The following is a 23,243-nucleotide window of genomic DNA, read 5'->3' on the forward strand; positions in this document are numbered from 1 at the left end:
AATAACCTTTCCCAAGTCCAGGTCTCCTGGGGTGCAGGGTAGGGCAGCAGGTTCCCAATGCCCGCTGCGGAGGAACAGGCGCCTTGCCAGGGGGATGCAAAGGGTAGGGTCCCTATCCCAGGGCCACCATCCTCTCGCCTCCTCGCCGACACGTCCCCCGCCCCCGCGTCCTGCCCCCTTCGTCCTAGGTCCCCCGGCTGCAGGCCGGCAGGGGAGGAGTTAACTCCGGAGGTACCGGCTGGGCTCACCGTACCTGCCGCCGCCGCCGCCGCCGGTGGGAGGGACGAGGAAGCGGAGCCGCCAGGGCGCCAGGAGCGCTCCAGTCTGGCGGGGTGCTGCGCGGGGAGCGGGCGGCGGGGCTCGGCGCGGCCAGGGGCGTCCGCCAGGGGGCGCGCCGCGACGGGGCGGGAGGGGCCGTCTGGTCTGGGGAATTAGCGCCAGGGACGGGCGCGCGCGCGGGTCCCCAGCACATCTGGGCGAGAGCAGCGCCGCTGGACCGAGGGGGGCGCCGAGCGCGGATCTGGAGCGGCAGAGGCAGCGCGCGGCTGGGGCCCTTCGAGGCGCTCGGGGCGCACATCTGGGACCTCGAGAGGGGGCCGCGCCGCGCGCAGCTGGGCCCAGGGAGGGGGGCGGCGGCTGCACAGCTGGCCCGGAGGGGGCGGGGTCGGTCCCGGGCGACCGGCGGAGGGGAGGGCCGCGAGCAGCGGGGGACCGGAGCATGGGACGGCGCGCCTGAGGCAGCAGGGGCGAGGCAGGGGCCTGGGAGCCCGGCAGGAAAAGAGGAGAGAAAGGGGCCCGACAGCGAAGGAGGAAGATGCAACTGACTCGCTGCTGCTTCGTGTTCCTAGTGCAGGGCAGCCTCTATCTGGTGAGTGGCCCGCGGGGAGCTGCGCCGAGGGGCGGGGGCCCGGAGGACGGGGGAGAGCCCGGAAACTTTCTCCCTGCCCCCGACATCCCGGGGATGGAGGGGAAGCCCGGAGGCTGGGGGAGAGGGCGGGTCCGAGGAGCGAGACCGGACCGCAAGGGTTAATAGGGGCGGGGAGAGGGTGCTCGGCTGGCCCACCCACTCGGCCGCCGGCGGCGGGAGGTGCGACCGGCACGAGGGAAAAGGCCAGCCGCGGGGCGCCCAGGGTTACCCGACCGGGTCCCGGAGCCCCGGGACGCGCGGAAGGGGAGTGGGTGGGTGGCGGGGCCGACCACCTGCCAGGTCTGGGGCCGCGGGCTCTTCCCCGACCGCGGGGACCCCGAGGGCCCGGGACCTGGGTCCCTCGGCGCGCGGAGCCTGTCCAGGCGGGGGGCGGCCCCGCGGCCCCCGCTCGCGCCTTCCCTCCCGCTCCCTCCCTCCCCGCCTGTTGTTTTCCTCTCCTCTCCCGGCTGCGCGCGGCCCGAGCCCCACAGGACCTGGGCAGGCGGCTCCCGCCCCGGGCGCCCGCGGCAGCTGAGCGGAGCGCCCAGAGCCCGCTCCCCGTGCGCTCGCTCGCCGCGTCCTGCCGCCCGGGACGCCCGGGACTCCCACCCCGGCCCCCCGCCGCGGGCTTCGCTCCCCTCCGACCGCCCCCGCCCCCAGTCCTGCCGTGGAGAAGCCTCGGCCCCACATCTGGACCTGCCCGTTTCCTCAAAACAATAACCACCCGCTCTGTGCCACCTCCCTTTGCCACAGTGGAAGCACCCTTCCCTTCGCCTATCCACACCTGCTGTCCCACTCCCCACCCTCCAGCCATTCAGCTGCGACCCCGTGGCCAAGTAAACAAGGGTCTGCAGCCCCAGGTCCCAGTCCCCCCGGAACCCCCCCTCCTGGCTGCCCCTCTCTACCCTACCCCTGGGCCTAGCAGGCAGGGCCACCTAGCACATCTCTAAAGGCATAGCCAGGGCCCGGGTGGGGGGCATGAAGACCCCGGGGCCCCAGAGCCCTCCAGAGCCCAGCACTCAGGCATCCCCCTATCCTCACCCCAGGGGTCACCAGCAAACCTACAGGCTGCCCAGCTGTGAGCTGGTGCCCCTGGGGCTCTAATGCAGACACCTAGGGGGGAGTACTCTCTTTAGAAGCTGAGTAAGCACACACCAGGCGGCTGCCCTCAGGAAACCTTGTCTACTCCCTGATGCCCTCCTGAGCTGTCCCGTGTCTGAGGTGGGTCACGCTGTCCTGCTGGCCCTCCCCACAGCTCCTCCAGGAGGCCTTCCCAGGTGTTGCCTGTTGCCATGGCTGATCCAGCAGATGCTGGCCAAGCCTTGGCAGTTTGGCAGAAGATTCCAGGTGGGGATGGAGCTTGGACAGAACCTCCATAAACGGACCTATGTGGTCCATGAGGCCAGAAGTGAGGGGTGAATCGGAGGGCTGACCCTCTGTGACTTAGCCTTCTAGGGATGTAACCTTTGAGTCCTGGTGGCCTCATCTGTAGAACGGGCATAATAAGAACTCCTGCCTCTTGGAGCAACGGTGTCGGGGTGTGTCATCATCGGTGATCCTCAGAGTTTTTGACCTTCCATATCTTGGCCATCCTGAGTGTGGAATTCACTCCTGAGCTCCTCTTATTCCTTCTGCCAAAACCTAAACTGCATTTGCACATGGGAGAAAATGTCACTGGGTTCTATTAATTCTCTTAACCTCGGGGGATGGAATATCCTAGGATAAGGGGGGGCGATGTCCTCATCCCACAGACTAGGGAGTGCCAAAAAGCAGGGGCTGCCCTTCTTCTGTCAACCGGGGCTCTCCCAGCACAGGGATGGGGCTCTCCTATTCCACTCAGGGCTCCCTGAGGGCAGTAACTATGCCTCCCCATCGCCTTGTGAATTTCTCAGAGGCAGGGAATTTCCTCTGTGAAATCGTGACCTTACAACCTCTCCTGCGTCAGCGCAGGGCTATGCTTCTGACATCAGCTGAGGGCCATTCCCAAGATCGGAAGCTGGGCCTCCCCCATCAGACTGGAGACTCCCCAGGAGCAGGGGCTGTGTTTCTCTGGTGCCATGGCCCATGGGAGAGCATTCTCGACCATCTTTCCAGACTTGGAGTAGTGGCCAGAGGCAGGACAGTGGCGGGGAGGAGATGGAGGCCACCTGAATGTCACAAGGCGAGATGGGACCATGACACAAGCCAGAGTGTACACACCCAGCCCCTAGCGTAAGTGGGTGATGTGCAGGGATCCGTCAGCCTCAGAGCGGTAGAAGGGTCAGGCTGTTGGTGGGAAACAGCGACCAGAACTCCTGGGTCCTCAGGGACAGGGCTCTCACTCTCCTCCCAACTCCCCTCACAGGTCATCTATGGCCAGGATGATGGCCCTCCCGGCTCAGAGGACCCTGAGCGCGACGACCACGAGAGCCAGCCCCGGCCCCGGATGCCTCGGAAGCGGGGCCACATCTCACCTAAGTCCCGCCCCATGGCCAACTCCACCCTCCTAGGGCTGCTGGCTCCGCCTGGGGAGGCATGGGGGGTCCTTGGGCAGCCTCCCAATCGCCCAAACCTCAGCCCCCCACCTTCGGCCAAGGTGAAGAAAATCTTTGGCTGGGGTGACTTCTACTCCAACATCAAGACGGTGGCTCTGAACCTGCTCGTCACGGGGAAGATTGTGGACCACGGCAACGGGACCTTCAGCGTCCACTTCCGACACAACGCCACAGGCCAGGGCAATATCTCCATCAGCCTCGTGCCCCCCAGTAAAGCTGTAGAGTTCCACCAGGAGCAGCAGATCTTCATCGAAGCCAAGGCCTCCAAAATCTTCAACTGCCGGATGGAGTGGGAGAAGGTGGAAAGGGGCCGCCGGACCTCGCTCTGCACCCACGACCCAGCCAAGACCTGCTCCCGAGACCACGCTCAGAGCTCGGCCACCTGGAGCTGCTCCCAGCCCTTCAAAGTCGTCTGCGTCTACATCGCCTTCTACAGTACAGACTATAGGCTGGTCCAGAAGGTGTGCCCAGATTACAACTACCACAGCGATACTCCCTACTACCCCTCCGGGTGACCCTGGGCGGGCCGCAGAGGCCAGGCTGGGGCTGGAAGGACAGGCCTGCCCAACGGAGGAGGCCATCTGGCTGGACACTGGGCAGGGAAGGGACCGGGGGGACCTCAGGCAGGGAGGGTGGGTGGAGAGGAGGAGATGCCAAGTGGGGCCAGGGCCAAGTCGCAGGTGGTGGTGGGGAAGGGGTCCTGAGTGTTGGCCCCAGCCTGAGGTGGTGGAGCGACTGGGACACATGAGCACTGGAGGAGGAGTGGGTTCTCTGGGCAGTCCCACGGGGCTTCCCCACCAAGCAACGGGAAGATGTTGGGTCCAGGAGGTCCCTGGGGAAGTCAGACCAGTGTGGCCCCAATAAAGTGATGGAGAGGAGCCTAAAGCCTTGGCTCCCTCTTTGCCATCCTGAGGAAGAACAGCAACAAAGAGAGGGGCGTTTCACCAGCGTGGACACCAAGTAGGCAACAAAGGATGGCAGAGATGGGGCTGCCTGGGCACCAGCTCTGGGTAGGGGGAGGGCCTCCCTGAGGCGACCCCCCGTAAGCCCTTGACCTAGACTATGGACTGAGCTTGGCTTGAGGCTGAAGTGGTGACCCTTGAAGTCTTCTTGATGTCTTGACAAATAGACCATCTGTTCCCAGCCAGGCCATACCTTTCCAAGATTCCCTCTCCTGCCATTGCTGCCCACCCCCACACCCTGCTCACCCTTGTGCTGATGGGACACCCATCCTTAAGCTGAGACAGAGGGTGATTGTGGGTCTCCCAACACCAAGGCCACAGATGGAAGCCCACCCTTGCGCCGTGTCCCTATGCTACGCCATCCCTTGCTGGCTCCTCTAGGAGTGTCCTTGTCCAGTGGGTGAGCCTTGCCTGTCCGCCTGGGGCTCACCTGGGTAGAGCCAGCAGCTCCCCTCTTGGCCCATGGGGCTGGGGGCCGCCAGATGGTCAAGGGCGTGCTGGACCTGTTCCATGGTGTCTGTCTGTGGGTGGGGGAGGGGTGGGCGGGGTGTGACATCACCTGATTGTCGACTTCTGTGTGCAGAGTCTTGTTCTGGAATCGGGAATAAAGCTTTCCCAAGGCATTGGATTCCGAATTGTCTGGGGCAGGGAAGGGCCCTGGGTGCCCCATGTCCAGCCAGCCTTGCTCAGATGGCAGCAGGACATCTCCTGGAGACCAGAGCTGTGGGGCTCCCATAGCTGCTGGAGCTGCCACTCACTGACAGCTTTGGGGCTTCCCTCTCCAGCCCCCTTTCTGGAGCCTTCGGGAAGGCTGGGCAGACATTGCTTGGCACGCTCCTGGGTGTAGGGGGGCAGCGGCTGCAAAGCAGCATGGGGAGGAAGAGCTAGTAGGTGGGATGGGCCATTGTATTCCTTGGCCTCCCTAGGCTATTATCTGGGTGGGCCCGGGGTGGGGGAACCTTGCTCTCGCCATCAGTATTTTGCTCCGTGGGCTCAGATAAGTCCATTCTCTTCTCTGGGTCTCTTTCCGCTTCTTTGTAAACTGAGGAGCTTGCCCCACCCAGAGCTTCTCCAATGTGAGTGGGCATCTGAATCACTGGGAGCATCGTTTAACACATGCATTTCTGGGCCCCAGTTTCTAATTCAGTAGGGCTGGGGTGAGGTGCAAGGATTTGCCCTTCTGACAAGGACCCAGGGTGGATACTGATGCTCCTGGCCCAGGGCCCACACTCTGAGGACCACTCACATGACCTCTGTGTTCCTCTCTGGCTCTGGCTCCGGCTCCCTAAGATGAAGAGACACCTCTGAGGCTCTCTCCCCACTGTGACTTCCAGCTGCTTCTCCTGGGGAAACCTCCTGGAAGGGTCCTTTCAGAGAATCGGAGTGTTGGTTTCTCAGTCTGGTGATGTGCTAGTACGGCAACAGGCCAGGTTGGGGGGAAGTGGGGACAGAAGGAGGCCTGGGAGCAGCCATTCTCCTGCCCCAGCCTATGGGAAGGCCTTGGGAAGGATGTCTGCCCGTGGTGCCTCGCCCGGGAGTCAGCTGGGCCCTTTGAGGCTCAGTGCGCAGAACACTGAGCCCCGGGTACCAAGATCACAATGCCCTCTCTAAGGTCATCTGAGGTCTGCTCACTTGGGGGGGCAGCACTCAGGCCCCCTGGGTCCCTTTTGGCCATGCAGCCACAGCTAGGAGAGTCCTAGCATGAAGGGAAGGTGGTCCTGCCACTCCTAGCTTGTCTCCCCTGCCCACCAGCACTCAGCACAGCCCCCTTGCTCCTCTCACTGCAGATTAGAGCTGGACGAGGCCTTAGAAGCCACCTTGCTTATGAAGTGACCCAGAAAGGGCACATGACTCAAGCTCACACTCCTGTTCCAGCTTTCCCCTGCATCGTGCCTCCTGGGGCCACCTCTCCTGAGCAGAGATTTGTGACACTCCTCCCACCCGGCCATGCCACTCTCTCCTTTCCCACCTTGGGACAGGTGCTTGGAATTCAGGCAGGCCCAGGGGCTCAGGCCCCCCTGGGTGGGGGGCTCGGGGCTGCTGGAACCTGGGGAACTCTTACCTGTGGATGCCTCCCAAACACCACTGCCTCCCGCACCCTGTGGGCACCGGAGGAAGAGGAGGGCAGCGGTCCTGACCCTCCTCACCTGGCCTGGCTGAACTATTAGCAGGACCGGGGGATGCTCTGACCCACCCCCTCTGGCTCCTCTTTCATGGAGAGCCAGATGCTGTGGACAGCTGGAGGGCTGGCCTGCCTGGCACACATTCCGTCTGAGCAGGGGATGGGTTCATTTTAATAACTTCATTTCACCCTCGCGCACACTCCACTGCCTCATCCCTCCTTTTCTGCCACACTAACCTGGCTGCTCTTCTCGGCTAGGATCTTGCTAATAGATTTTCTCCTGATTTGTAAGTCTTGTGGAATAGACCTTTGGGTCCTGATATTCTTGCCACCACCAGATATTTCCTATGCCCTGTGGTCCTCACAAAGGTGAGGGGTCTACACAACTGCCTCTCGTCACGAGGGCGCCAACCTCTGCCCCCTTGGTGAGCAATGTCTGTGACATCCTCCCCAGGGAGATGGATCCCCACCAGGCACTACATAAACTGCTGCTTGATCTTGCCAAACACTGGAGAGCAGATTCCTCTGGAAGGAAAGCTCCAGAAAAGAAGCTCTAGGTCCTTCCCCTACCCAACCCTTCGGCCTCCCCCACCACTGCACTTCAGTGACAGGGCCTTTGGGCCTGTGGTCCAGCTGTGCCATCTATCTGCTCAACCTAGCTGGGGAGCTTCCCCAGGGCAGAGTCCTTGTCTCCTTCATCTGAGTGGAGCAAGCCTAGCAGATTGAATGCTCTTTGAGGTCATGGCCCAAATCACCCTATGAGACTGAGGAGCTGGGGTCTGTAACCCCACATCTGATTGAAAAGCCCGTGAGGCCAGCATCTGTGCCTCCCTCATCAGACTGGAGTTTCCTGAGGGCAAGCACTGCAATATGGACCTAGGGAGGAAAGCTTGCTCCCAGAACACGTGGAGGCTGCCTCTGACCTTTGGCTTTGGGGGCAGGTACTGTCTAGGTCTCACTGTCCCCATCTCTGATGGGGCGAATCTTCCCAGCCGTCTGTGAAGCTGACAAGAGGGAATCCATGTTAGGTCAACTGGCAGCAAAGCTGAGTCTTCCTCTGAATGAAGCTTAAGGCAAAAGCAATAGGTGTCTAGGTCCCTCTTCTCTCCTCCTTCCCCCTCATTTTTCCTCCCTAGGATGAGCAAGCGGGAACTGAGTCACCCCCTTCCCCGTCCTTGGCAGGGATGCTGGTGACCTTGCGTGTGGCAGTCTCCTGAGGCGAGGGCCCATTGCTCAGAGATGCACGAGGTGGTGGGTGGGTAGGGAAGTGGGGGAAGGGTATGCATGGGGGTGGAGGCAGCTGAAGGTCAGGGGGTGACCAGGAACCTAGATTATCAAGTTAGGTAGCTATAGGGGGTTGTGGGAGACACAGTGAACCAGTTGCTACTGTGTTGGGAAGTGATCCAATGCCATGACTGGGAGTGGGAGAGAGAAATGTTACTTCTAGAGACTCTGAGTCCCGTGGTACAGCAAGGAGAATGGGGGTGGGGGGTGGGGGGAGTGGGGTGACAGGCAAAGAGAGGCCCCACCAGCCCCACCAGGGAGGAGGCAAGATTGGGCGGGGGTGGCACCTGTCAATTATGCCAAAGTCCTGGAGTGGCAGCTGCCGTCATCCTTAAGGCGTAAATGCCAGAGGAGACCTGGCAGTCAGTGGTCGGGGGCTGGGCTCTGGTTCCATGGGGGCCCATTTCCTGTCGGCCTGCCAAGCTCAAAAGCTGACCGGATGATCCAAGTGACGGATGCCTACTTCAAAGCTTTCCAGTCCATCATCTCAGGGCCACCTGGCTAGATGGTCCCAAAGGACCAGCTGGCACCTCGCAAACCACAGAGGCTGCCCCTGAACCGGCAACATATGTGCTGCAGGAATTTATATCTGTGTCCTGATCCTGGGTCTGTAGTTCATTAGCTGGGTGGCTTTGGGCAAAGGACATCGTCTGCCACACCTCCTTAGGTGAAAACCTAGGGATCTACCTACATTGAAGCATTGGGGGAAAAACTAAATGACTTACTCGACAAATATGATTTCTTCCTCCTTTGTTTTTGGATGTGGGCTTGTCAGCTTCAGCCTTGCTCCTGGCGTAGCTGGGTGGAAGGGCCCTGGGCTGGAGGGAGGAGACTCGGCTTCGTGGCCTGGTTCTGCCCCATAATGCATGAGGCAGAGGCCACTAATTGTCCCATAATATGCGTTTCCCCTTTTTCCATAGGAATAGAATCCTCAGTGTTTAGCTGGGCATATGGCTACCTGAGATAAATACTACATCCCTCTGCCTCTCTTGTACCTAGATGGGGTCCTGTGACTGAGATCTGGCCAGTGAGCCAAAGGGTTATTTGGCAACTTCTAGAAAGACAGTTGATAAAACAGTTGAAAGACAGTTCTCGCTGCCATCTTAGACCATGGGCATAAGAGTCACATCCTGGAAGTGACAGAGCAATGAGTGGGGGAAGGCTTGGCTGCTGAACGCCTTGTGAAATAGAAAATGTTGTGGACTAGAAACACCATGTTAGCCCTAGGCTGCCTCCCTTCAGACTTTTATGTGAGAGAAAAATCCAATTTCTACCTCATTTAAGCCACTGTGCTTTGGGTCTCCATTTCTTAGTTACATCTATCACCACCCAACCCAGTGGATGTGTTTCAGTGCTTCCCTTCTGTGGACTCGTTTCCTCATCGGAGAAATGAGCTAATGATCACGTATCTTGCCGCACATCAGAGAGGTCTTATAGGCTTGCGGGCAGGAATGAACTGGGGAGAGCTCTGGTCCTCCCCCCTCCCCGCCACCCCCAACCACTCCCTGGCATGGAGGCCCACAATCTCCATTTTTGGAGGTGGAAAGAGTGGCTACACCATGGCAGGGAGCCCCTGACGGGCTCAGAAGGATTCTCCACCCCTTCTGAAAGGCCTCCAGTCCCCAAATTCAACCCCTGCACGTCTGAGTCCCCATCCACATTCTGATGTTGGTGACACACAATCCTCGTTAAGGGCCTGACTGATCCCAGCCAGATGGGATCCTAATTTAATTAAAACCCTTTAATTACCTGCAACAACACAGCTTTGGAAGTCCAATGCAGGAGGGGCCCTGTGATGGGAGGGGAGAGGGCAGGGCAGCACAGTGGTACCTCCACCCGGTGGATACAAACTGCACGTAACAGTCAGCGTGGCCCCTGCTTCTGGCTTGGTCTGCAGCCAGGAGGGGAGCCAGGCCAACCAGGCCCTCGGCTGCAGAGTAGCAGGATCTAGAAACTGACACTGTCAGCGTTGGTTTGGTGCTTGCACTGGGACCACCAGAGGCCGCAGAAGCTCGGGTCTGAGCTGCCTGAGACCCTGGCCCTGCCCAGGACACTCAGGGTAAGAGCAGGCCCGCTATGGATTCCTCCCGAATTGGTCGGGCTTAAGAAACGGGGCTGCCTTCGCAACCACCGAAGGAAAGCCATGTCCCTGAGAATGGGGTCTTTCCTCGAGGACAGGCAACCGCGTGGGGAGGGGAACAAAAGCCAGTGGCCGAGGTGGGTTGTAGAGGGCTGCGTTGTTTCTTGGGCACCAGTAAGGCAAGGACCTGCTTGGTGCTGGGCGTCAGGTGGCTCCGACTTAGGAAGGCAGAAGGAAGGGACCCGGGCCAGGCCAGAGCCCACCAAGCCTTGGCAGGGGCAGATTCTGAAACCCAGGCTCTGTGAGCCGGGCTCTTCTTAAGCCTTGTGGACACCACATACTAACACCCATCTGTTCTCCCTTAGTGCTCATTCATTCAACAAATATTGTTTAATAAAGCCTCTGAAAGTTCCAGCAAGTCTCCATGGCACCAGGAGATCCAGAAAAGGTTTTGGTTCACACTTGAGCCATGGCCTTCAAGGAAATGTTCTATTGGAGTCAGCATGATGTCAGTGGTTGGAATTGGAGCAAGAAACTCCAAGGTGAAGGAGAAATGCAAGGGGAAATATTGGGAGCCACTGGGCCCTGCCACACCACTCCAAGGGTTCTCCTTCCAAAGCTGAGCTGGGGAGACTCCGTCCTTGGCTCTGATGGACATGCTCCCCCGGAACCTAGGCCTTTCTGCTCCCACCCTTCCCACCCTTCCCCCTCTCCCTGCCAATCCTCACTTGGCACTCTGTCTCATGTCCTCTGCTGTCCCCTGACACCCACAGCTTTCTCTGAAGATCCTGCTCCTATCTCTGACTCAGGTTGAGTCTGGAGTGCTGTGTCCCTGCCAACTTGGGGACTATAACAATAGGAAATGTGGATTTCCCCCCTAGACTAATTGAGAGACTGGACACAGGAGCTGTTGGTCCTTCAGAATGGAGATTCTGTGAAGGCGTGGGGTATGTGCCGCTGGCCAGGTGGCCTGGAGTCTCCCCAGAGGCAGAGACCCTACCTCCGAGGCCTAACTGATGAACGACTTGCACCCCCGTGTCCTGCACACCAAGCCCTTCATGCTGAGGCATGCCCACAGCTGAAAGGAAGCAATGACAGGAGGACAAGCCACTGTCCCCACCTGGCATGCCTGACCTCCTGGCTAGGAGAGAGACCTACCTCTCCACCCACCTGTCCCCAGGATTATATGTTGTTTTCTCTAGAAGGGTCTTTGGAGACCCAGGTTAGCTCAGAGGGCACAGTGAGAGGGGCAAGTTCTCGAGCTGAATCACTGAGAGTCATGGGAAAAGCCAGGGCCTTGTGGATCCTAACCCAATACCTGCTCTTTCCATTAGAGCAGGCTTCCTTGCCCCAGATCCCCTTCATGGCTTATGAGGTAAACCCACCTGGGGAAGAATGGTCTGCTCAGTCCCAGGGAGCCAGGGCACCCCTACCTTGGGGTCAAAATGAGGCCATCCCCCAGCTGTAATGTGTTTGAAGAGAGTTGGGTTTACACCGTAGTTGCCATGTGATCTTGGCCTGGTCTCAGGCTTCTCTGGGCCTTGGATGGCAGTTCTTTCCCTGCCTGCTCACATGGTTCCTGTAAGGAACAAACTGACTCTGTGAATGGTGGCACCACGTCAGGGCAGGGCTACTGTCATCTAGCACCGCCTGGTCCTCCTACCCACCTGCCAGGCCCCACGGGCATCCCAGAGCCTCACAGCAAGGGAGAGAAAGCTGGTTCCTCTTTCTTTTTGGGGTAGGCCATGTAGGGCAGTGGTCGAGAGCCTGGAATCTGAAGCCAGGCTGCCACTTCCTAATTGTAGGCCTTGGGCAGGTTACTGAACATCCGTGTGTCTCAATTTCCCCATCTGTAAAATGGGGATAATCCTTACCTGTGAGGGGCTGTTGTGAATTAGAACATGTGTAGCAGTTGGAACTGTGTTTGGCACCGAGGCAGCGACCAGGTGAGCTGCTCTGAGTAGTCCCACACTACGGCCCTCCCAAATCTTGGCCAAGCCTGTGGGGAGGGAGTGAGGGGAAGAATGGCCATGGGCGCATTCATTTCTTGCTGCAGGAAGAATGTGTGGGAGAAGCCCACGCAGGGGAGGTCAGAAGTCTGTCCTGTCTATAAAAGATGATGCATACAAAGGAATCTATTTTTGTTTTCCTTGATTCTGGTGAAGAAATTGGGCCCTTGGTTGCCTTACTACTTAGCTCCTTGGGCCCAGAAGCCCCCTTCTGCACTCCAGAAGACCCGGTGGTGCACTAAGGAGGTTCGTCTGTGTCCTCCCCTCCCGGGACCTCTGCTTGTAAACATACCACAAGGCTCAGAGAATGCAGGTGGCCACAGGGTCTTTATTTAGAAGCACAGGATTATAGAGCAGTCAGCCAAGCGTACTGAGGCAGCCTGCCCAGGGCCCCTCCTGCCTTACCTCGCCCTACCCCCTACCTTGTCTTTGTCACCTCCACTTGTCACCTCCATCTGTCACCTCCACCCCACGGATCAGTTTCTCATTACCCTGGATGGCCCATGGTCCCTTGCTGGCCCCCCTGAGAGCAGGGTATGCAAAACGTACCCACCTCAGACTTTACTCCTGAGGATGAGTCCCCCTGGGGACTGGGCCTTGAGTGACCCATTTCTTCCACACTTTGAGAAGGGCCAAGGGCCTGGGGTACACGCACAACCTCGCTACTACATCTTGACTCACAGATGACGTCCGAACTTCATTGCTCTCATGGGAGTCTTTGACAGGGAGGGAGGAGACCCGGGTCAGGAGGTGGCTAGCCCCCGCCGGGCAGCATCTACACAAGACAAGAACGATGCTGGTTTGGGGAAACAGGGGCTAGGTGGAGGATACAGGAGCATGGAAGGGTATACAAATGCCCCATTTCCCAGTCTTGGCAGCGCCGGGCCAGGGATAGGAGGGGGCTGCTTACTCAAGCTCTGCCATCTGCCTCATCTCAGCAGAGATCAGCACTGGAGGGCTCGTTGTAGGCAGGCTTTTTTATTTTTTTAATGCAGCAGGATCAGGCTCAAGATGTCACTCCAGTGAGCCGGACGGGAGACAGGGGAGGGAAATGTCTAGGAAAACAGGGGAGAAATAAATGGAAGCTTCCATGCTCCAGGAGGAGGGAAGGACGGGGAGTAGAGAAGGAGGGAAAACGAAGAGGAGCCCAAGAACAAAAATGGTGTGGAGGAGATGGGCTTGGATTAGCAGCTATGCATCACCCATCTTTCCCAGGTCCCTCAGAAGCCAGCCTAAGCCCGAGGCGCAGGGCTCCAGGGTCCCAAAGTTCCGGCCGGCCCCTCCCCAGGCCCTCTTCTCACATCTGCAAGTCCGAGGCCTTCTGCCCCGCCTCCTACCTTCCTCCCTGGAATGCCTCATGTCAAGCGCTACTCGCTTCCTTCCCGAGACTGTGACGGTGGCGACGGGGGTGATCATACATGCGCCATCCCAGGTGACTGAAAGATGTGGTGCGGGCTGACTCCTTCCTGATACTTCTGGGGACTCACCCTCCTCCACACACCACAGCAGGCAAAGGGCGTGGAGCTCACGGACGCCAGGCTGGCCGCTGGACGCAGGTCCTTTCTCCGCAGGGAATTCTCCCAAACCTGCCCATTTCAGTGTCTCATTGCAGATTTACATTCCATTCCAAGAAATCAAAAAAGGGAATGGGCCCCAAAGGCTGTATATGGCTTACGCTAGAACCAACTGGAATTATGTGGTGATGACATTATCAGCAGTTTATCTTTCTGAAGCCCTGTTGAATGGCAGTCACCGTATTAAGGACTTGACATGTACTTTCTCATTAATTTCCCAAGAGAACTCTATGCCGTATGCCCATTTTACAGATGAGAAAATTAAGGCTGATGCAGACAAGTGCTTTGGCCAGGACCACGAGTGGCGGCGGGAGAGCAGAGCCAGGCTCCCAGACTCCAGATGCTGTGCCGCCAAACACCAGCCTGGGCTGGCCCCTCAGCGCTGCACTCTTACCAACTGCACCCCCCCCACCACCACCTGGTCAGACCACTCCTCCATCCCACCCCATCCCAGTCAATGGCAATTCTCAGCCATTGACCTTATTCTCTACTAAACACCGGAAAACTCACAAGTCCCCAGGGGCACACTTGCTCTGCCCGCCTTGACACAAACTGCCTGTGTCTGCAGGACTCTCCTCACACCCAGAGGTGTCCCTCCTCGGCCTTCTTAAGCTCCCCAGCCCTCTGTGTGCTCAGCACCTCAGGGCATGGACCATCCCCTCTCTACTGGAGACTTGCCACCAGCTTCAAATAGGTTTTGTCCTATGGGAAAGCCCACCACCTTCTACTCATTTCCCCCTCCAGGCACCCCCGGAACTTCTTCCCTTCACAGCCATACCTGAAGCCGGAGCCTGTCCTCCCTCTCCCGGCTCATGCGTCACCTCCCACCCCCTCCTCACTTCCCCCCACCCGGGCCCTTCCCTGAGTGGCCCTGGCTAAGGTCACCAAGGACTTCCATGTTACTAGCTCCAATGGACATTTTTAAATCCTTGCTCTCATTCGACAGCATTTGACACGTTTAACTCTTTCATATTGGTCCTCTTCACTTCGATTTCTGTCTATTTCTGGCCACTTCTCCTTTGGGACTTCTCTTCCTCTACCGGCCTTCAAGGCTAAGGATTCCTTAAGGTTTAATCCCAGGGCCCCTTCTCTCCTCACTCTGTACTCTTCTTTGGATCCAACACACCCAGGGCTTCAGTTCCACCTATAGACCAGTATCTCCAGAACCTTCAGACTAGTCCCCGTCTTCCCTCTGAGTGCTAGGCTCATACATTGAACAGCCCACATGATGCCTCTCATGGCATCTCATGATCAACAAATAAGATGAAATCAGTGATCTAATTTCCCTCAAGCCTGTTATCTTCCCATCCGTCTCTATTCGGGTGAGTCCATCCTGGTCGCCTCCTCGTCTCTACTCATCCAATCCATCATCAAGTTCTGCCAAATCTGCCCCATAAATCTCTCTCAAAAAGATCTACTTCTTGGCTCTGCTACCTCCCGAGTGCATGTTCTGTTAGCTCTGGCCTTCCCTCTCCCCACTGCCAACATTAACTTTTCTAAACTCTAGCTAGAGATCTTATTAAAATGAAATCTTGTCACCCTCTTCCACCTAACACTCTTTAATGATTTCCCACCATTCTCAATTAAGTACCTAAATCCTACCTGTGACCTAGGGAGGTCCTCCCAGCTCTGGTGTCTAACTCGCTGCCACACTCGTCCACAGTCCAGCCACCCAGACTTCCAGGCTCTAGGGTGCTCTGAGCTCCCTCCCAACACTCAGGACTTGACATGTGCCGTTTCTTTTGTGCAGAGTGTGCCTACCCCACCTTCCCAGGCTGATGGCTCTTTGGCCTTCAGCTCTCACCTCAAAAGCTGCTTTCTTAGAGAAGTCTTCTGGCTCCCCCCAGATCAATTCCCTGCTCACAGGCTCTCAACGGTACCCCATATATTTCTTTCAGAATGCTCAGCATGGTTTGACATCACGTGTCTGTCAAATTATTAAGGACACTCTCTCATAAGATTCTAGGCTCCATGGAAGTCAGGGAGCAGTTAGTGGGATTCGCTGTTTACCCCTAGAAACCAGCACAGTCTCTGGCACATCATATATTGAATGTGGAAATGAATAATTAGTAAAGAAAATAAAGAAAATACATTCTTAAAAGCTAAACCAAGGCAAGGTTCTTAAATTTAGGTTGGTGTGGAAGACCCTGGGGATCACCCAGTGGTATGTTGACCACTCCCTTTTTTCTCTTCTGATTTTGTTCAGAGGTAGTGGGGGCAGGAAGGATACTCAGTGGAGATCACAACCCTGGAATGACTCGAAATTATACTGGATCATGTTGTCAGGGGATATGCCCATTTTTCATTAGTGGTTCAATGAAATACTTCTAATACTTTTAAGAGATAGAAGTAAAATGTTTACTTACCCAAAAAATATATATAGTAATAATAGGACTATTGGTTCATGTATGTCAAACTACTTATAGATTGCTTAATATGGGTTTGAACTGCGTGGGTCCACTCGTATACAGATCTTTTTTGATACAGTGCAGTACTGCAAATGCATTTTTCTCTTATGATTTTCCTGTTATTTTCTCAAGCTTACTTTTATTGTAAGCATACAGCATATAATACACATACAAAATACGTTCATCAATATGTTTATGTTACTGGTAAGGCTTCTAGTCAACAGGATATTAAGTTTTGCAGGGTGGGGGTCAAAAGTTATATGCAAATTTTTGACAGCACAATGGGGGCAGGGGTGCCTCTAACTGCATTGTTGTTCAAGGGTCAATCGTACTTCATTTTACCATTAAACCACAGAGTTTAAAGCATTTTCAAGTGCTGTGGCATAACAGGAAATAATGAGGGGCACAGATGTTGAGAGGACAGATTTGAAACCATACCAATGATGTGTGCTGGAGCTGGTTCACGCTGGCTCTCTAGAGCCAACTGTTAAATTTTTAGGAAGGTTGAGAGTTGGTTAAATAGCTAATTAAAAATTAAATTATATTAACGTATGATTAACAGCAAAGGTAATAAATGTTCCAAATTCATCCCTAATTTTTTCACATTTTGCCATTACCTACACTCTTGAGGTTCTATAGGTCTACTGTAACTGCATGGCAGAAATACTAAAAGCAGCAGTGAGCGGCATGCTTCCTAACTCTGCGCTTCATAAAGTTTGAACTGGGCCCCGGTGAGAGTATCTACACCATGGAAACTGGCAAAGCTACCCATTACGGGATACATTTTGGGGTACTGAATGTTATACATTTTGGTAGCTCACCACCTAACCAAACCACTGGCTCCTTAAAATATTTTAAAGGTCACTAGTAAACGTGAATCTAACTTTTACTTGGAAGATGGACAGATTGAAAAAGTATAGAAAACATAGGTCCATCTAAATTTAGGAAATCATTCTCAAAATTGTGTAAGGCTGAAGGTGGTGACTGTTTTCTTCAACTTAAACCTGTAATTATTCTATATACATTTTATTACAAATATCAGTTACTGGAGTGTAATTTTACGGAACCCGTACACCATGACTTCTACACAAAAATAAATGTGTTGACTAAATTGAGGCATAAGTCCTTAAGAGTGGGCGGGAGAGATTCCTTTTTTCTCTCCCTTGCCAAACTTCTGGAAAGCGTAGCTTCTACTCATTCTATATTTGCTTACCTTCTCGTCAGTCTTGGCTTCTGCCTCCTGCCTCCACCATTTGACAAACTGCTCTAAGGTAACCAGTGACCTCCTTACTGCTAAAATTCTCTTCTCTTCAGTCCTCAATGTCATGACCTCTCTCTCTCTCTGTTTCTGAGAGCCACTCCCCCGCCTCCTCCATTAGACTGAAGTAGTAGAGAAATCCCACTCTCTCCCCCAATCCTGGCTTGGCATGATGTTTGGCACCTTCTGGGTGCTCAAGCCATTGTTTGCTGGATCACTGGCCTTTTATTTTATATTTTTTAAAAAAGAGTTCATTTATTCATGAGAGACACAGAGAAAGACAGAGACACAGGCAGAGGGAGGAGAAGGCTCCATGCAGAGAGCCCCTTGTGGGACTTGATCCCGGGACTCCAGGATCACACCCTGGGCCAAAGGCAGGCACTCCACCGCTGAGCCATCCAGGGATCCCATGGACTGAGTTTTAATCCCTGTGACCTTGAACATGTCATCTCACTTCACTGGATATCTGTTTGTGATGTCAGAAGAAGATGAACCATGGGCAGGGCGGGGGGGGGGGGGTGTCTTCTTTCCCTTTGGCTTGTCAAGAGCTCACCTTAAGGGGTCTTGAGAAAGCAAGCTACAACTCCCCCCATTTCAACTGAGCCTCACGAGCAGGCATGTGTCCACTTCACTGCCAAGCACTCTGGGGAGTTTCATTTTTTCTTTGGGCCTTGGGCCTAAGCCCTAAAGCTACTCCTTTGCCTTCTGTTGCTTCTTAGCTCAGAGTCAGGTTGAGTGACCTTGAGGAAGTTATGCTATCACCTTCCCAAGCTATACGATTGGGATGAATGGGGACCATGTAAGACAAGCTGGCAAGTGTTCAGAACTCCTGCGAGATCTGTAAACTGCGGGTCCTGATGCTACATTCCTGTACTTGAGTAACGAGTATTTTATCTTCATAATGTTTTCCCCGTAGAGTTGATCCCCTTCAACTCCTTAATCATTTCTGTTGCTTGTGCTGAATTCCCTCAAGTCTAAAATTCTTTTTTCCTGGAGCTGCAGGAATCAGAACCAAACAGTATTCCAGATGCCACTTTCTATTCCAGCATTATGGGATTTACAGAGGGGGAGCGCTCATCTTTCTAATGGCTTAGCAGCATAAAGATCTCATCAGTCAACAACATTCAAGTTTCTGCTCTCATCTGGAGGTCAAAGCTTCTGGTTCTCCCAGCTCATTATCCCAAATACTGATCATCCTACATTTGCTTTCTTGCTCACTGCCTCCGTGAGGTATCCACCTATTGGGTCAAAGGCCCCAATGTGGTGCGGTCACCTCTGAAATTAAAAGGGGGAAAACATATTCACCCTGTGCATACACGTACATAAAGAGCAGCCCAACGATCCTCACCTGAATGTTAGATTAGTCAGCCAGCCATTAGAAATGAATCTAAATGATGTAGGGCAGAGTTCAGTAAAAAGTCATGAGATAAAGGAAACACATGGGGCCCAGGCTGATTAAAAAGATAATTGGTTGTGGAAAATAAGGTTGGGTGCCAGCCAAGAGTTTGTCTTTGACGAAGATAAACCGAAGGATCCAATACAGTCCTATTGGGGGATTCAGATACTGTTCTCTAGGAGTTGAGGAGCCAGAACAAAGCAACAGTCAGTTTCAAAGTACAGCTTGACTCCCCCTCTGTTTGTTGTTCTGCTCATAAACATACAAGCTGTTTCCTTTCATCTGCACAGGCTCACACAATACGGAGAACCCACAATAGGTTTAAACTAGATTTATAAAGGGATGTGCAGAATGGGGAAGCCAGAGATCTTTCGGCCTAAGAAAGGATCTTGATGTCCTTGGCTAGAATTAAAAAAGAAAAAAGATTCTCTCTAAAGATCCACAAGCCCGGCAGACTTACCAGTGATAAGAGAAAGGCCTCTCTTACCTGAATTGTTAAACCCCATAAAGGTGTTTGAGATGCCTCACAGCAACACAGAGAGGTTTCATCTCCACACAGGGAATGGGAAAATTTTCCATGGATGGCCAGATATAGGAGGGCTGACAACAGGGAGGAGGGGGGTGGGGAACAATGCCAGATACTCTGTTTGGACCTCAAACTGCAACTCCAAAGGTTCTGTGAAACTACTTGCCTGAAATATTGTTTTGATAAATAAGCTATATCCTTGTGGAATTGAAATCTCCAACTGTTCCACTGGCACGGACATCTCTGCAGTGACAGCACATGCCCCAGATTGTGGAGTTAACTTGAATTAAATTTCAGATGTGGGGGAGCTGAGGGAGGGGGTGGTGGCAGTGGGAGGTTTATGAACAGTATGCTGGGGCTCTGATGTTGTCATAACCAGATGGCTTCAACTGTATCATTTAAACAAAAACAAACATGTCCAGAAATAATATAATAATGACAGGAGAAGCATCGGGCAGGTTCACCTGTACCTGAAATCCTAACAGCTTTGTACCCACAGTAAAGCCCACACTGGAAATCCCAAAAATATTAGGAAATCCCCAGAGACCTTCATCCTTATGGAAGCCCAGTGCCAGGACTTCGACCCTCCTGAGGACTTTTCCCTGAACCCACTGGCCCCCAACCCACAGCTTTCTACGAATGAGGAGGAAAGCAAATCTGAAGCCAGGCTGGAACCCTGGCCCCTCTGAAGAACAGGACAGGAGACCTATCTTCTATAGCTTTGCTCTTGCTATTCCCATAGGAAGGAAGCTTTACCTCAGATTTTGTACCGAAACTTTTCAGAAATGGAACTACCTCCCAATACTTACATAATCTTTTCAGGGTACCACATCAGAAGAACTGTCACTCGACATTGTGTGATCTGTTGCATGTCACTTGACTTCTCTGGGTTTCCACTTCTCTTTGCTCTAGAATGGGAGGGTGCTGTCTGTCACATGGTGGTTGGGAAGTGTAAATGAATTAATGTATGTGAAGGTTTAGTGAAAACTGAGAAGAGCTGAGCAAATGAGCGAATGGCCCCAGAGTGTCCTGAGAGTGGCCCGAGGAGACTCTCTACATGCTGGATCCTGGGCCCAGTGTGCTGACCTGGAAAGTGGAAATGAGGTGGCCCAGCAGCCACAATGCAGGGCACTGGAGGTTTCCTCATGTATGGGACACGTGGGAGGAAACCAAGAAGTACGATGGAGTGGTTTCCAACAAGCACATCCTGTGTTTGACTGTATCAATGCTACACCATAGGTAGTCCATTCTAGGACCGCCAAGATAAATGAAAACTGCAAAATCTGCAAAGGCCAAAGTCACTGAAGGGAAATTGGAAGGTAGAATATGTTGAGGCTCCATCTAAGGTCAAATAGTACACATGTTGGCCAGGTGGCCAATGCGTTTTCCAGCATGTCCCACTGTCCTGTCCTGTCCAACACTGCTATGAGAAAGGCAGAGGAGCCCGGGAGAGTCCTTGTGAGCCCATTGGGAATTCAGACATTAACTTTTCTGGAAACACATCAAGTCAGTGACAGAACCAGTTAGAGATAATAATTTCCCTTTATTTAATCTCCACATTCACGTCCCTTGATCTTTTTCTAGTTAGCTAGGAGAAGGGAGATTGGGAGTTAGGTGTTAGAACCCTGTAGGGCATAGAAAAAGCCCACTCCCATTACTTGCATTGGCAAAGGCAGGAGCCTGATCCCTCATTAGGATGTGGCCTGTGAGATACTCAAGAAGGACAAGACAGTAATAGATGATGGGAGCTCATAGAGGAAGCTTGAGATGAGGGAGACGTGATAAATCCCCACAGACAGACATTTCACATATAATCTCTGGAACTGAAGAACCAAACTAGGCCTTCGAAATCCCTTAAGGAACTCAGACCCCAAAAACCAGCCAGGTAAGTGAAACAAAAGACCAGAGATACCACACAGTACAAAATAGTAATTATTTATATTTTCAAAAAGAAAAAAATTAACATTTGGAAGTTCTCCCCTGTAGGAAAGGGGTGAATTGGAAGGAACAGGACTGGCTCCTATGCAGGTGGCAAGTCAGGTACAAACAGCTGAGCAATCTGGGCTGGGATTTTTGTCACACAGCATTAATAATAAAATTTCCTTTTCTTTTCTCTTCTTTTTGTTCTGTTTTTGTGTTTTGTTTTTTTAGAAAAGGGGGGGGAGGGAAGAGAAATAAAATCAGAGAAAAATGCCAAAAAACATTTTCCACAATATCTAAAAACAGAGAACCATAGTTCTTGTCAAGACAGTATGAATTCTGGATGAATTATTTTTTCCAGTTTTCAACACCAATAAAGATTTTTTGCAAAAGCCACCACATCAGAACACGCATCTTCCAGCTCAAATAACCTCCTTCCCCTCTCGCCTTCACTTGTCATTTTTCATAAAAGGATAAAAGGATGTATTCTGTTCTTGCAAACAATAAGTGCTAACAACAAGAGAGCTCTTCTGATACTTGTATGGTGGTGAGTGGTCACAAATATCCAAGTTTTAGCACAGCTGGATGGACTAAAATTTCTCTCAACATAAATACTACTGGAATCCACAAACTGATTTTTGAGAAATTCTGCAAAAATCCTTTCTTCTTTTCTTTTCCCTTCTCTTAAAACTAAATGTCCTTTTTTTTTTTTTTTTTTTTTTTCCTTTTTGCTCCAGGCACCTGACGATTTGCTCTGCTCAGTCAGATGCAGACAGGTTTCTCCGAAGTACCACCGCTGGGATGTCCTCAGGGCCGGCGCCTAAACTGAATCCCCACGGTATCAAACTTGGCCAGGCCAAAGGGAACACAGTGACGCAGCAACAGGGTTTTCATTAGGTTGAGCAGCCCCAGGTCCCGGGCCCTTCCCTCCCCCCACTTCCCCCAAGTTTATTTAGTGCTGTTTTAAAAGTCTGGGGGCCACGATACAGTCTTTTGCCCCCACAACAGAGTAAAAGCTCCACAGATTGCGCTGTCTACCTGGTGGTCAGTGGCAGCAACAGTGGTTGCTGCTTCAGGAAAATAAACGGAGTCTTACGACAGGCAGGATCTTAGGATTGCTTCAGGCGCTTGCGTGGGGGTCCCAGAAAAGGGCACTGTGCTGAAGCCAGAGAGCGGTATGCTTCAGCCACCAAGTGGGGATGTGACACCACCATTGACTTCCACCCGGAGGTCTCCAAGACATCCGAAGCATGACTAGGAGAAATGTGGAGAGAGGGATTACCAACGGCGAGAGAAAGGGATGGAGTAAACAGTCCCTGGGCAGTCTAACTTCCCAGAGTTCACTATAAAGGGTGCCACTGCAAGAACCTCAGGCCAAACCCTTACTCTACCTGGAGTCTATCAGACAACGTGTGGACAGGTGATTAGGCTGGGGCTGCAGCAGCTCTGAAAACCTAGATTTTGAGCCCCTATACTCTCAAAAACGAAGGGTGGAATGTTGCTCAAGCTCTTCTCTACACTGTCAATGCTCTTTATATCCACCGGTGAGGCTAATACAGAGAAAGAGGAAGGGCTCTCTTGGTTGAGCAGCTCTGAGCTTGCACTTGGCTCTGCCATTATTGTAGTCCCTGACCACAGAGCAGATCACAGCCTGGGGCCTATTCGATCAAAAAGGAGGGGGGATCATAACCACACTCTACTGAATGGTTAACATCTAATAAGCAGCAGCCAAGTATCCAGCACAGAGCAAACAGTCACTAGAATGAACATTTAGGAGTCTCTTCCCACCCGCCTTTGCCGCAATTGGTAAACTCCTTTGAAACAACCTTACCAACAGCCTTACACAAGAGAAAGTTGATTCCTGTTTGGGGGAGTTTTCTGTGTTGAAGAATGTTCATCCATTCACCTGGCAACCTTTAAGTCCCGCCTCAGCTGGGAACTGATGCTATGATGGCTTTTTAAGTTCTGCTTCTCCCCTTTGGGTTTTTCCCAACTTTTGTTCTCCAAGAGGCAAGGAAGTAGAACATGCCCCACTGAGAATTACTGCAGAGTAATATGGCCAGGTCATTTGTCATCTTAGGATGAAGGAACTAGTCTACTGAGAAGAATGCTTCTTTCTCCAAATAGTATTTAACAACTTTGACTACTGGTTATCCCTTCTCTTTTCCCCATTCCACAGTCAGTTGTGAGATACATTTTACTAAAATACAAAACACACTTCTGTTCTTCCAGAGATCTACATCCTCTAAACCAGGTAATGGGA

The 23,243-nt window shown here is 53.3% G+C and overlaps 2 protein-coding genes and 1 long non-coding RNA gene across 8 annotated transcripts in view; 1 reads left to right on the plus strand and 2 right to left on the minus strand.

Annotated features, from left to right (window-relative positions):
• The first annotated feature begins 651 nt into the window (after positions 1–651).
• Positions 652–4,938, plus strand: NXPH3 (neurexophilin 3). 2 transcript variants are annotated; one of them, XM_025440402.3, is made up of 2 exons: positions 652–868; positions 3,252–4,938. In XM_025440402.3, exons 1-2 carry the CDS (start codon positions 815–817, stop codon positions 3,954–3,956), a joined length of 759 nt encoding a protein of 252 aa, XP_025296187.1. In that variant the 5' UTR covers positions 652–814; the 3' UTR covers positions 3,957–4,938. The 2 variants fall into 2 exon arrangements, with proteins under 2 accessions (XP_025296187.1, XP_035577052.1); XM_035721159.2 differs by lacking the exon at positions 652–868 and adding an exon at positions 1,998–2,128.
• LOC112655341 (uncharacterized) lies at positions 2,074–5,951 on the minus strand. The gene is made up of 3 exons (XR_003133629.3): positions 5,650–5,951; positions 3,472–3,718; positions 2,074–2,553 (listed from the first exon to the last, which is right to left on the minus strand). It is a non-coding gene; the product is annotated as an uncharacterized LOC112655341 (long non-coding RNA).
• Positions 5,952–20,979: 15,028 nt separating this feature from the next.
• The window catches only part of LOC112655042 (speckle type BTB/POZ protein), a 67,295-nt gene continuing 65,031 nt past the window's right edge, over positions 20,980–23,243 (minus strand). For all 5 annotated transcript variants that reach the window (XM_025439785.3, XM_025439783.3, XM_035720847.2 and 2 more), the window contains one exon: positions 20,980–22,234. In XM_025439785.3, coding sequence (XP_025295570.1) covers positions 22,090–22,234 — 145 coding nt within the window. In that variant the 3' untranslated portion in view covers positions 20,980–22,089. The remainder of the gene's footprint in view (positions 22,235–23,243) is intronic.

The sequence above is a fragment of the Canis lupus genome, chromosome 9 (genome assembly GCF_003254725.2).
Source record: "Canis lupus dingo isolate Sandy chromosome 9, ASM325472v2, whole genome shotgun sequence".
Lineage (NCBI taxonomy): Eukaryota > Metazoa > Chordata > Mammalia > Carnivora > Canidae > Canis > Canis lupus.

What these genes read in the sequence shown, in the direction of transcription:
- NXPH3 (XM_025440402.3), top strand. Translation starts at nt 815, where the DNA reads ATGCAACTGACTCGCTGCTGCTTCGTGTTCCTAGTGCAGGGCAGCCTC. An exon ending in TGCAGGGCAGCCTCTATCTG is followed by an intron (nt 869 to 3,251) that starts GTGAGTGGCCCG and finishes CTCCCCTCACAG; the next exon opens with GTCATCTATGGCCAGGATGA.